The sequence below is a fragment of the Pollicipes pollicipes genome, unplaced genomic scaffold, assembly GCF_011947565.3.
Source record: "Pollicipes pollicipes isolate AB1234 unplaced genomic scaffold, Ppol_2.1 Scaffold_860;HRSCAF=989_pilon_pilon_pilon, whole genome shotgun sequence".
In the NCBI taxonomy this organism is placed as follows: domain Eukaryota; kingdom Metazoa; phylum Arthropoda; class Thecostraca; order Pollicipedomorpha; family Pollicipedidae; genus Pollicipes; species Pollicipes pollicipes.
Window position 1 is genome coordinate 24,435 of NW_023597080.1, and position 12,758 is coordinate 37,192.

General features: G+C 55.1%; 1 protein-coding gene across 1 annotated transcript in view; it reads right to left on the reverse strand.

Moving 5' to 3' along the window:
• Window positions 1-4,596: 4,596 nt before the first annotated feature.
• LOC119114507 (cGMP-specific 3',5'-cyclic phosphodiesterase) overlaps window positions 4,597-12,758 on the reverse strand; it is a 75,376-nt gene continuing 67,214 nt past the window's right edge. The window contains exons 18-20 of the mRNA XM_037238616.1: window positions 12,473-12,626; window positions 10,158-10,243; window positions 4,597-4,815 (exon numbers count right to left, since the gene is read on the reverse strand). Coding sequence (XP_037094511.1) covers window positions 4,597-4,815; window positions 10,158-10,243; window positions 12,473-12,626 — 459 coding nt within the window. The remainder of the gene's footprint in view (window positions 4,816-10,157; window positions 10,244-12,472; window positions 12,627-12,758) is intronic.

The window sequence follows — 12,758 nt, forward strand, 5'->3', positions numbered from 1 at the left end:
GGGCGCGCGGCGTGGCAATGAAGCGGCCCGGCCTGTGGCGCTTTCCGGTTGTGTGCTGAGACATTTGGTGACATAGAATGCAGGCTCCGTGTTGTGATTGAGATGTAGAGCCTCGAGAATCGTTTCTTTGTGTTCCTCAGTTTGCCCTCGAGACTGCTCAATTGTCGTTACGGCCGACCGTTTGGCCGTATAGTAGGAAATCGTTGGGTTTGCCGCTCTTGAGTAGGTCAATACACGGATCACCATGTGTGTCAGCCGCAGTGTGCGCCGCATGCCCTGCACCCCGGAGCCGTGGTATTTAGGCCCGGACAGTGGATCCGCGCTGCCAGTTCGGCGGCTCGTGTCTGAGAGGCGACACTAGCCGACAGGGACGTGTCGGGGAGGCGACGCCAGCCGACGGGGACATGTCGAGGAGACGACGCTAGCCAACAGGGACGTGTTGGGGAGGCGGCGCCAGCCGACGGGGACATGTCGAGGAGACGACGCTAGCCGACAGAGACGTGTTGGGGAGGCGGCGCCAGCCGACAGGGACGTGTCGGGAAGGCGACGCCAGCCGACAGAGACGTGTCGGGGAGGCGACGCCAGGCGAGCGTGACATGGTCGCGGCAGCCAGGACTCCGCTGGCCCAGCAGGTTGACTGAGGGGCGGCAGCGCCGTCGAGGTGCGCTGCTCGATACACTCCCACCTATTTTGGGATGTATATGGTCCACACTCGTCTTCCTGGAGCGTCGCGCTAAAGCATGCTAACGACTCAGAGCCGCCATAAAGCTGATCGAGTCGGCTGAAATCTGGACAGTTACGATGTTACGTCATCCGAGATGTGCGACAGATTCTGGAATTGAATTAACGGCCGGCGGTGGTCACGAAGTCGGGACGGTCGATGTCATGTCTCAGCTGGCGCACCCTGGCGGCCAGAGCCATCTCAGGTCTGCCGCCGCACTCTGGCGCCCGGGCCATCTGCCGCCGTAGTCTGGCGGCCGGGCCATCTGCCGCCGCAGTCTGGTGGCCGCGGCCGGGCCATCTGCCGCCGCCGTCTGGCGGCCCGGCCATCTGACGCCGCAGTCTGGTGGCCGGGCCATCTGCCGCCGCAGTCTGGTGGCCGGGCCATCTGACGCCGCGGTCTGGCGGCCGGGCCATCTGACGCCGCGGTCTGGCGGCCGGGCCATCTGCCGCCGCAGTCTGGTGGCCGCGGCCCGGCCAGCTGCCGCCGCCGTCTGGTGGCCGGGCCATCTGACGCCGCAGTCTGGTGGCCGCGGCCCGGCCAGCTGCCGCCGCCGTCTGGTGGCCGGGCCATCTGCCGCCGCCGTCCGGTGGCCGGGCCATCTGACGCCGCCGTCTGGCGGCCGGGCCATCGCGGACCTGCCGCCGCAGCCTGGCGGCTGGCGCGCCCTAATGGCCGGAGTCAAAGTAGAACTGACGTCGCGGTCAGCGGGGATCTGTGGAATTGGATCGCCGGAATCCGCAGATCGCAGAACGCTGCCATCGATGGAACACGGTGTAACCCAACGTGTCTCACTTTTGATAGTTCATCGACAGTTCCGCTGGAATTCATAACGTGATCACGAGCCGGACAGCAGGCCGGGCGAGTCTTGCCTGCCCGGCCTGCTGTCCGGCCCACCTATCATACCGGCTGGGAGATCCAGCAGTACTCGTACGGAATGGGGCACGCATTTTGTTGCGCACCAATCTTGTGAAATTTGCGGGCGTGGCTAATACGTTTATAAAATGTGTGGTAGATTCTGGTAGAAGTACTGCTGGTCCTTGTTTGGTTGCAATTAGCCCAATCCACAACACTTGCAATTACCAACGCGAAACAACAAGCCTGGCCGCAAACTTTCTTAAAACTTTGTCATGAGTTGAAACGAAAGTCCTGGAAAATGCAAAAGTGGAAGGGAAAATGTGCGTAAAACTGATAAGGGATGGGTGCATGTTACTACGGACACAGGCCAGTGAGTGGGTAGCGGGTGCATTAAGTAACGGAAATTTAACCCATGGAGACTTCTACTTGCTTCAACAGTTGGGCGAATCTCATTGTGAGCGGCTTGGCCTGTCCGTTACGCTTCCGCCGAGATAGCATTTCGGACACTTCGTACTATGCCGGAATTATCTGACCTTCCAAATACCAGCAGATGCTAGCCAACAGTAATTAGATCTCTCCAGCAGTGCCCCTGCTTATGGTCGCGAGTTAACCGCAAGCGTATAAAAAACAGGGTCTTAGCCCAAGTATGTTTACATGCGTGCTTTGCATTATTGGAAGCATTCGATAACCTCTATTTGGCAAAATCATATTTTAACTGTAATTGATTTGGTCCATGTGGACAAAGAAGCGATCGGACCCCTCCCCAGCTGTTCCTGGGTCCCCGACAGTTCACATGCATCACACGACACCCAGTTGTGATCAGTCTTGATGCAACAGATCGCGTGTCTTAAGTTGCTTGAGGGGGCGTAATAGCCGAGGTGTCGGCGTCTTCGGTCCCCGTGTGAGGAGGGAGGGGGGGGGGGGGGGGTGCGTTGCGCCATGGCCCAAGAGCGCCAACATCGTCACTGCGGTCGCAGTCGCTGGTGCTCCATAAAGGTGCGCGGCGACGTGCGCGGCGTCCTTTCTCAAAGTCATTGTCACGAGGCCGGCCAGGTACACTCAAACAGCCGTGATTGGCACATTCCCCTGAAACAGTTCGTGAGGCCTACCCTGACATGCTCCCCAGACAGTTCTGGGATCGTCTCAGTACAGTGCGGGGCTCGGCTCGTGGCAAGTCACGTTAGATTTATGTCTGGAGAAAGGGACCGAGCCTCAGAACAGAAAACTAAAACAGCTTTAAATGCAAAATAGGGCATGTGACAGCAGTACAGCATGCATGACCCGCAGACAAGTGCAACATGTTTAAAGCACAATAGGAACCAGTAAAGGTAAGAGTGGTGAGTCGTATCCTTCAACAGAACAGGGACAGAACCGTGAAAATCTATGAGCATTTTCCGCATCGAGATGTTTGCGCGATCAATGACTGTAAATGATGTGATACAGTCGTGCAAACGTTATGCGTCTGCAGGAGTTGTGCAGTTACGGGGCGCTTCCGTGCAGTCAACCTACGGCATTTGATGGCTCTAAGGGCATACACGGCTTAGATGAATAGACGTGTATTGTGGCTATCAGGTTCAACATGTACATAACGACGTCCGACGCGGTGGGTCGTGTGTCAAGCGACGCCTGCACTCGCGGCATTGGCCGGATGTGGCTGCGCTGATCCCGAGACGGCGCATGACTTTGACAAGGTGGTTACAGGCACGGAGAAACTCACACAGATAACACATTTAACGACCGGTTCCCGGGAGGTTCTTTCACTCGCAGCCTTCCAGGTAACATGTATGGACGCAAATTCCAGTGGCCACGTAGGTGGCCACTGGCCAGTAGTGCTGTCTACGGGTTTTCGCTCTGTGACTAGTTTCTTTGATCCCCAAATGGAGGGGGTGGCTGCCAAATTATCGGTTTGTGCGCAGGTAAGACTTGCGCGGCTGGCGATGCGATTGTTGGGGGCATCGCGCCGTACAATGTTTCCTCTCCCCGTGACATGACAATGGGAACGCCCCAGCCGTCTGTGCGCATCGGGGCAGTGGAGCGTGTTGGTGGTCCGCAGCAGGCGAGGAATGCCGCTATCCAGCTGATTGCGGACTAGCTAAAAGCATTGACATCTGTTAGCGTTGGCGTTGATTTGTCAGCTTTGTGTGCAAATGAAGTGCATTTAAATTACATGCAGTTACTTTGAAAAAGGAAAGTACGTTGACCCAAACCTGAATGGATGATTGCTTGGTGAGGCATGGCGTGGCGAGTCCGTGCCTCTCGTGCGCTGACGGTCTCTCTGTGGTGTGGCGTGTCTCGACAACGTGCCATAACTAGTGCCGACTGAGCGGGCGCGGTCGTAGGGATCCTCCAGCGGCCACCACCTGTACTCCGCCAGCGGCCACCACCTGTACTCCGCCAGCGGCCACCACCTGTGCGGTGCACTCAGCTGCAGAGGCTACATGGCGTCGCCCGCCGCTCGCCCTGATAATGTGTGAGGGCCGGGCACTGCGGGGGATCGAACCGCGTGTCCCTGTTCTCTGAGACACGCAGCCTAACCGCTACGCTACCGGCACTCTTCTCTCCAGCAACCATAACGGCGAGCTACTCCGTATTAAAGCAACAAAAACAACCTATGCCATGAGGAGCTTATAAGCTTCCGTTTGATCTGACATTGAGTGACGTCCTCTAAAGAATAGAATGCATGGCTAGACTTGTCATGCAGCACGTTTCCAAGCGGCGGAGGGCGTTCTCCGAACAGACGGTGTGTTCGAATGTCTTCGTTGACTTCACGAGAAGTACGCGTGGGAAGAAACATACGCGGTGTACAGCACATATAGCCGGTAGGCGAAGCTGTCCTTGTCCCCCTCCAGCACATATACCAAAAGTCCATATAGTTGGCGGACAGCTCTCGTCATTCACACCTGCCCGAGTCCTGTCCTCCATCCGGCTCGGAGAGCTTCGACGGCATTCCATGACGAGACACGACTCCTCGGCGTGGCCGAAAGGCTCGGCCGCCGGCCGCGAGCTTCATGCCGCGCTCACGAGATGGCGCAGAGCCTGGTCTCGCGGTCGTAGCGCCGGATGCTGCGACCGAAGCGTCGCGCGCGGGTCGGGGGTGCCACCGCCGGCCCCACGCCGACCGGCTCTGAGCAGCGGCGGCCGAGGGCAGCGTCTCTGCCGACCTCGGCGTCGTCCCTGGGGCGGCCGATGCTGGAGAGTGTCGGCGACGCCAGTTGGCCGCTGCTCCAGTGCATTCTCTGCAACAGCGGCGGCGCGTCACCCGGCCTGAGGCGTCACCGATCACGCTGTACAGCCATATATGACAATACATTCCGGTGTTAGTTGAAAACTGCAGTAGCATCTCAGCATAAAACAAATTGTCATTCCATTTAATCGGACGCAATTGACTCCATGGCGAATATAAAGCGTTTGTAAACGTTGAAAAACGGCGCTCCTAGGCCCTTTGCAAGGGTTTGGAAAATATTCCTTTGCTGATAATTTTGACATCAAGAAATGCACGTGTGTTTATGAAAAAAGGATGTCTCTCTGTCTATAGTTGGCACTGTGATATGACGGAATTTTTGCTTACCGGAGATATTTGTCGCGAGGTGGCAATAGCAATACTGCTCATCTCAACGATATGCCCGTTATGGTAGCCCATAAACGTAGCCCAACGCCTTTGTGAGCTTTCAAAGGTGTTTTGGCATGTGCATGTAGGATAGGTTGAACAACTTTTTTTGCAAAACGTTCGTAGGCTTACCGACGTTTACTACGTCAAATGGCTCCAGCGCAAAATGACCATTGCGGTCGAAGCGCCCCTAAAAGCAAACCTCATCCCGTCACATGACCAGAGTGAGATGCATGTATCGTTTTTAAGGCCTTGAGCTGAATGACATGCATGCTGACATCTGTGGCGAGAAAGTGTTTTGCTTATCTGGAAGGTGAATATTGCGCCCAATCATGTCATCCTTCTCTCAATACCGAACCAACGATATCAGTTATTGTCAGGAATAGCCTCTGGCGCTCGGGCCAGACCGCTGCCCACCCCGCACCTCCACCCCGTCGGGATGGTCCACCCCCCACTCACACTCCCCCGGGCCAGCCCACTGCCCACCCCGCACCCTCACCCCCCCCCCCCCACCCCGTCGGGATGGTCCACCCCCCACTCACACTCCCCCGGGCCAGCCCACTGCCCACCCCGCACCCTCACCCCCCCCCCACCCCCCCCCCCCCCCCACCTCGTCGGGATGGTCCACCCCCACTCACACTCCCCCGGGCCAGCCCACTGCCCACCCCGCACCCTCACCCCCCCCCCCCACCCCGTCGGGATGGTCCACCCCCCACTCACACTCCCCCGGGCCAGCCCACTGCCCACCCCGCACCCTCACCCCCCCCCCCCCACCCCGTCGGGATGGTCCACTCCCCACTCACACTCCCTCGGGCCAGCCCACTGCCCACCCCGCACCCTCACCCCCCCCCCCCCACCCCGTCGGGATGGTCCACCCCCCACTCACACTCCCTCGGGTTAACCCACTGCCCACCCCGCACCTCACCCCGTCGGGATGGTCCACCCCCCACTCACACTCCCTCGAGCCAGCCCACTGCCCACCCCGCACCCTCACCCCCCCCCCCCCCACCCCGTCGGGATGGTCCACTCCCCACTCACGCTCCCTCGGGTTAGCCCACTGCCTACCCCGCACCCCCACCCCGTCGGGATGGTCCACTCCTCACTCACACTCCCTCGGGCCAGTTCTGGATGCGCCGCATCAGCCGCCGCCTGCGACGCATGAGAACCGTTGTGTCCTCATTGGCTGGCTGCTCATTGCGCTTTTTGTCACTCTCTTAATTTCCGGAGTGCGCTAAGACGGTCGAGTGTTTATAGTGCGCAAAGACGGTCGAGTGTTTATAGTGCGCTAAGACGGTCGAGTGTTTATAGTGCGCTAAGACGGTCGAGTGTTTATAGTGCGCTAAGACGGTCGAGTGTTTATAGACCGCCCACGGCGGCTGCGTTAAGGCATACACTTTTTGCACGCCCTCTTTCTAGCGGCAGCCTTGACACAATATGGTGGAGCGTTTCGGACGCAAGTGACAGTCATTCTTCTCGAAGAGGCACTCGAACAGCCGCTGTCTGCACGGCACCAGGTAACTGGCAAGTGGATGGCGAGTAGGCCGCGCCATTCCCCTCCCCCCCCCCCCAACATCCGACTTATGGGCGGCATTTTCACGCGACAATACGGCTTTGCCTCGCGGAGCAAGAAGACAGCGCTCCGCACCCTTCTGTGTGCGTACGGATATTCCTTTTTAGTACAAAGATATCCAAGGTGTGATGAGAATGTGATCTGATTATGAGGACAATGATCTGCAAGATGTGATGCAATTGCGACATCCACCAGTTCCGTCCTGGCACTGGACCTCGCCAAATGCTGACATTTCGCTGGCTCGGGTCAAGACATGTGATGAATGTCCTCAGTGAGGCCGGTCCACATCCCTGGAGCGCAGGGTATGTTCTGAAGGACACGTGTTCACGTATGACGGAGTGGGATGCTTGTTTGAGAGCATCTTCGCCACTCCGTCATAACAGCTCGTTTTAACGTCACACAGGAGTCGGAACACTGGCAGCCCTACTTTCGGCGGGCTCGGCTAGGAAAAATCATGCTTAGTGGACTGCGCATTGGTCACACCCGTGCGTCTCACGGGCACACCCGTGTGGCAAGCAGCGGCACCCGTGTTCTCGCTGTGGTGCTCCACTAACCGTACGTCACGTAATCAGCTCGTGACCGCATTTCAACGAGAGTCTGCGCCATTTTGGAAGGCGCGCTTCAGCTCTTCGATGTCGCGACGTTCCACGAGACGACACCTGACACGGACAAACCATTTGCTTTCCTGAGAGCTATGTTTTTTTAGCCATATGCAGTTCGGCTAGGGAGGAAACACTTTTGTTATGGGCGTCGAATGACCGCTGATGTCGAGCGTGCCCCCGACTCAATTATCATCATCGCATCATGACGCAGTATAGCGTGCACCGCAAAAAGCCGTAATTTTTCTCCTCGGTGCTCCAGTCGAGTTAGTGCGAGAAAACAAGCTGCCTACTTGGAGAGAGTGCTGCAGCGATATTTTCAGCCTCAGCGAGCGGATACGCTGATCAAGAGACGAAAATACGGTTTGGAGTCAAGCTAATGAGGATGTGGAACAAAACCCGCATTCGCATCACGCCGGAGCAAAGCGTAATAACGAGTCCAGAAAGACAGCTTGAAAACCACAGAGCTGTCCTCGAAACAAGCGCAGGAGATCCGCCCAGCCAATGAAGAAGCAGGAGTTTAGGAGCGGCACCGACAACCTCCTTGATATTACCCAAATTAAGATCATGAATATCACCAACATCGACAACGACAAAGTGTCCCCAGGGCCCAAATGTGAGCCAAGCCACTAAGACTGGCTGGTGGAAACCAACACCTTTCTGGAAAAATAGAGTAATTTTGTATTCACCACCGAGCGCTGCAGAAAAGGTCCGCCGTCAGGCTGAAAACCAAGCCAAACAGGCGGCAGCCGCCCAACTGAACAAAGGGGGGGGGGGCGGGCCAAACAGGCCGCAGCCGCCCAACCGAACAAAAGGAGGCAACTGCCCGGCTGCAAGGGGACAGCTGTTCGATTACACTTCTGGTGTATTTACCGACAACTGGTGGAATGCGCATGACATTCTCCTTAGCACGTTATAGAACTATGTAATTTCTCATGCACAAGCAAGGTTCGATGTTTGAGATATAGCTGTAATGGAGATATCCGAGCAACTATATTTTTGAATGATATACTAAGGGCTTTGTGTGGTTCATCAGGATACCTAAGATTATTCCAAACCTGCCATTTGGGATGTTTTTAAGCTCAGGAAGTTCGTTAAAAATGTTCGCACTAAATGCGCATGTGTGAGCATTCATATTTTCGGACACCGGCGCGGCGCATAGACAATATGTTGGGCATAGGTGCCTCAAGAATTAGTACCGTGCCTCACACAATAAGCAGCTGGGTAGGCCAACACATTTCAGGATTTTACTGTCTGTTCTTTTTCATCTAAAATTTCAGGTCCACAGCAGTTATGTGCAATCTTGCATTGATAAGCCGAGCATATCTTCTTCCAAAGAATGACGTTTACAGAGGCCAGTTTTGTCGATACTGAGTTAATCCTGAATCGAACAAACGGGGGGCACCGACAAATAGTGCCTAGTTAGCACTACTTTTGTGTCATTCTGTGCATGCCCAAGCCAAAAAATTCAGAAAAGTCCATCCCCAATGCCTCAACTTCAATTCGAAAATAATCATATAGAACCAAATGTGTTCTACGAGCGCTTTTCCTGAAATCCAACCACATGTTCGGCTGTTTTTGCACATTTCCTCGGCTTAGAGACATCTCAGATAGTTCATATGGTATAATTCAAGGTCGTTGGTGTCATGATGTCCTAAGTCCTAAGTTAATTCCAAGAGGTCAGTCCTGTCAGTCCAGAGTCAGAGGCCCGTTTACTGAACACCAGTTATCACATCGGCTCCCTAAAATAAAACACAATCGCCTGTTTCGTTGCAAGAGCTAGACGTCAATTTTACTCCACGAGCGCTTTCCGTGTAATGTTGCAAATGCTTCATTACAGCGAAAAGGGCGTTATAAAAGTTTTGGTTTGGTAATGGGTGACTCATAACTGACCAGACTCATTTTCTGCACTTTATTAGTGCAGAAAATGCGTCTCTATTTTAGTGTGTGTGTGTGTGTGTGTGTGTGTGTGTCTATTGTCTCTATCCTAGTGTCTCTATTTTACATGCATTACGCACATTGAATGCAACACCCACACCATCGACGTAATTGGCTTGCTCAGAATCAGGAATGCTCATAGTTGACACGATACGGTCCAGTTACGGAAATAAACAGGCAATCGAAGACCAGCGAAAAAGCAAACGGTGGTACGCCGGCATCAACACATATCGCGCTCTCTCAAGCGCTGGACATTGATCTCACGCACCGTAGTCGCCTATTTCAGAACAGAGCTCAGCTGTGGCCTGACCCCGGCACACGGACGCACTGGTATGCCATTTTCGTCACTGCGGCTTGCTCCTAGGCGCATCCACGTGCAACGTTCATGAATGAGCCACGTGCAGTGGTTTGAAACAACCCTCGTTAACTAATGATTTTGAAACTATGCTGCTACAAATTTGAGCTTCTTTCTCCGAAGTGATTAGCGGAGACATTTGTCGCAAAACGGCCGCAAGGTGACAGCGCCTCTTCACCCGGGGTCCGGACGGATGGCGTGGTCCGCAAGGTGACAGCGCCTCTTCACCCGGGGTCCGGACGGATGGCATGGTCCGCAAGGTGACAGCGCCTCTTCACCCGGGGTCCGGACGGATGGCTTGGTCTGAACCCGTGTACGCGCGGCTGGTGGCGGCCTTACAATCTCACCACCGTAGGCAACGCTCATTTTGACATGCAGCTTGTCTTGCTCGACGCATGAGTTTAATTTTACGTATAAGCGAGCACAGGGGGTGCACCCAGAAAGCAAGGGGAAAACCTCTTGGGAGACTTTCTGCCTAGCTATCTGTAGGCCGCACATTTGAACCTTACCTTGACATCCAGGCCTTGATTCGTGACTTCTGGATGGTTTGGTGACTCCTGGGCCTTGCCTTGAAGTGTAATGCGATCAACTGAGACTGAAACAGATAAAGGAGGATAAACAGACAATTAATGCACCGTGTTTCTACGTCTGCGTGCGAATGCACGCAATCCCGAAGTGGATATTACAAGAGATGCGGCTGGAGTCATGTCCGAACACAGAGGCTTAAGTGGGTTACGTTCTTTGTACACAGAAGTCATAAACTCAGCCCAGGTATCATTGTTTGTTTTGAACATAAATGCATTTGCAAATAATAAGAGAAATATAAGCATCTTCCGGTCACCATCACGAAAAGTCAAAACACGCCTTGAAGGATCTCTCAGAATGACACATCACGGGGATGGCACATCCCCAAAATTGATGACACAATGACACATCCCTTACCCGCCCCGGGTAAGGTGAAATCTGCGCTTGCTATCCGAGCAGTAGCATCGGTATAATGGTCTTTCAAACGCAGTGCCACGGCTACTTTACATAAAGCAGTTAGGAGTCAAGTCAGGCCAACGACCGAAACTCACGGAGCCAGCAATGCCGAACACAACGCCGGATACCTGAGGCTTTAGATGACTGGCGAGAGGAAAACGCTCGACAGTTCGTGAGACAATGCATCTACGGTCCCCTGTGATAATGACAATATTGCTGAGGAATGGAGTCAAATGAAATCAGATTGGAGACTAGCCGAATGCGGATTAAATGCAAAGTAAATTGGGCAAACCAGTGACGCTGACGCGCTGGCAACTCACTCCCATAAAGCGCCAAGTTTGCCGGATGTCCAGGCACACGGCCGAAGTGACAAGCCTGAGGAGTGTGCTGCCGTCGGCCTTGTCTCTGTGCGCTAGACTCCTTCCGCGAATGTTGGCGGCAGCTCTCGGCTGGCAGGCAATAACGTGGCGGGATATGGTCCAAGACCGAACTGAGCGAGAGGCGCGCTCGATGACAGGCCATGTTCTATGGATGACATCAGAAATAGGCACTGCTCGGCTGAGACTTCACTCCATTTGAGAGTGGTTCTGTAGTCGATCGGCGATGCAGTCGGTCAGCCGACGGCCGTGGGGACGGACACGGACTTTTCCAGACTAACGCTAGTTGACATAGCTACCGTCCGCTTTTATCGGCTTTTAGTTTATTTGGCATCCTTTTCTCTCGTGAGCAGATGAATCAAAACCTGTCCGTTGCGAACTGTAAGGTATGATACCATTTCAGGTAAATCAGGAGTAGGACAAATTTTGGCATCCCTCCGCCGCACATAATAAATAACCCCGCATTCGTAACCCCTTTTGCAATACAGACGTGCCGGCATTCTTTTAGCAGACAGTGCTGGTAACTGATGCATTCTTGGACTGCACATCCCATTGTGCTCCTTTGCGTCTTCAAAATGAGTAGAATTGGTGTGGAAAAAACGAGCAGGTATTTAAGGGAGCACCGACGGGGCTGACATCAGGCGGTCACGAGTCGCGGCAAGTGACTTATTTGTCCGACTTTTGCAAACATGTCAACCGAGCTGTGGCCATAGAGGGGCGACTGGCAATGTCGTAGTCTTACACGGTACCAAAAGCATGCCTCCGCGTTCCTTCCGGCCAAGCCAACCGAAGTCAATGTAACCCGCTGGATTGTCGTGGCGCAACTTGTTTTCTGGGTTCAGTACATTCAGCAAGCTCCGCTTGGCGTGCCATCTTAGCTCAAAGTCGCCTATGCTGGTACAAACTCTTTGGGTGCAAAACAACCCTCCGCTGTCACAGCAACAACCCCCGCTGTGTCATGACACCAGCCCCCGCTGTGCCATGGCACCAGCCCCCGCCGTGCCATGGCATCAGCCCCAGCTATGTCATGGCACCAGCTCCCGCTGTGTCATGGCACCAGCCCCCGCCGTGCCACGGCACCAGCCCCAGCTGATTCCATGGCACCAGCCCCCGCTGTGCCACGGAACCAGCACCCGCTGATGCCATGGCACCAGCCCCAGTTGTGTCATGACACCAGCTCTACCTGTGTCATGGCACCAGCCCCCGCTGTGCCATGGTACCATCTCCAGCTGTGTCATGACACCAGCTCCGGGGTGTCATGACACAGCTGGAGAGATAGGTTTTGATTATGACACCAGCTCCAGCTGTGTCATGGCACCAGCCCCGCTGTGTCATGGCACCAGCCCCCGCTGTGTCATGGCACCAGCCCCCGCTGTGTCATGGCACCAGCGCTCAGGCACCAGCCGACTGCGGGCTCGGCCCTTCCCAGAGTATGTCGTCCGGCGTACGTGTGGTCGGCCACCTACTGTCATGAGATGTTTCCACCGGTTCTTCGATGGAGTCGCGGTCGATCCAGGTCAGCCCCATGTCGACCTGATCGGCCAGGTGTTGCCAATGCTGCAGGTTCCGCAGGCAGCCCTCGTACATGGGCCGCATCCAGGGGAACGCCTCGGAGAGCGCCTGCCGACGGCGTCAGGGGACTATACCACACAGCAGCGCACTACAAGTACATAATGCATCGGGAGAATCTGTCGTTTAGCCAGGATTATCACCGCAGCGATCGCGCTCTGTCACAGTCTGATTATCACCGCA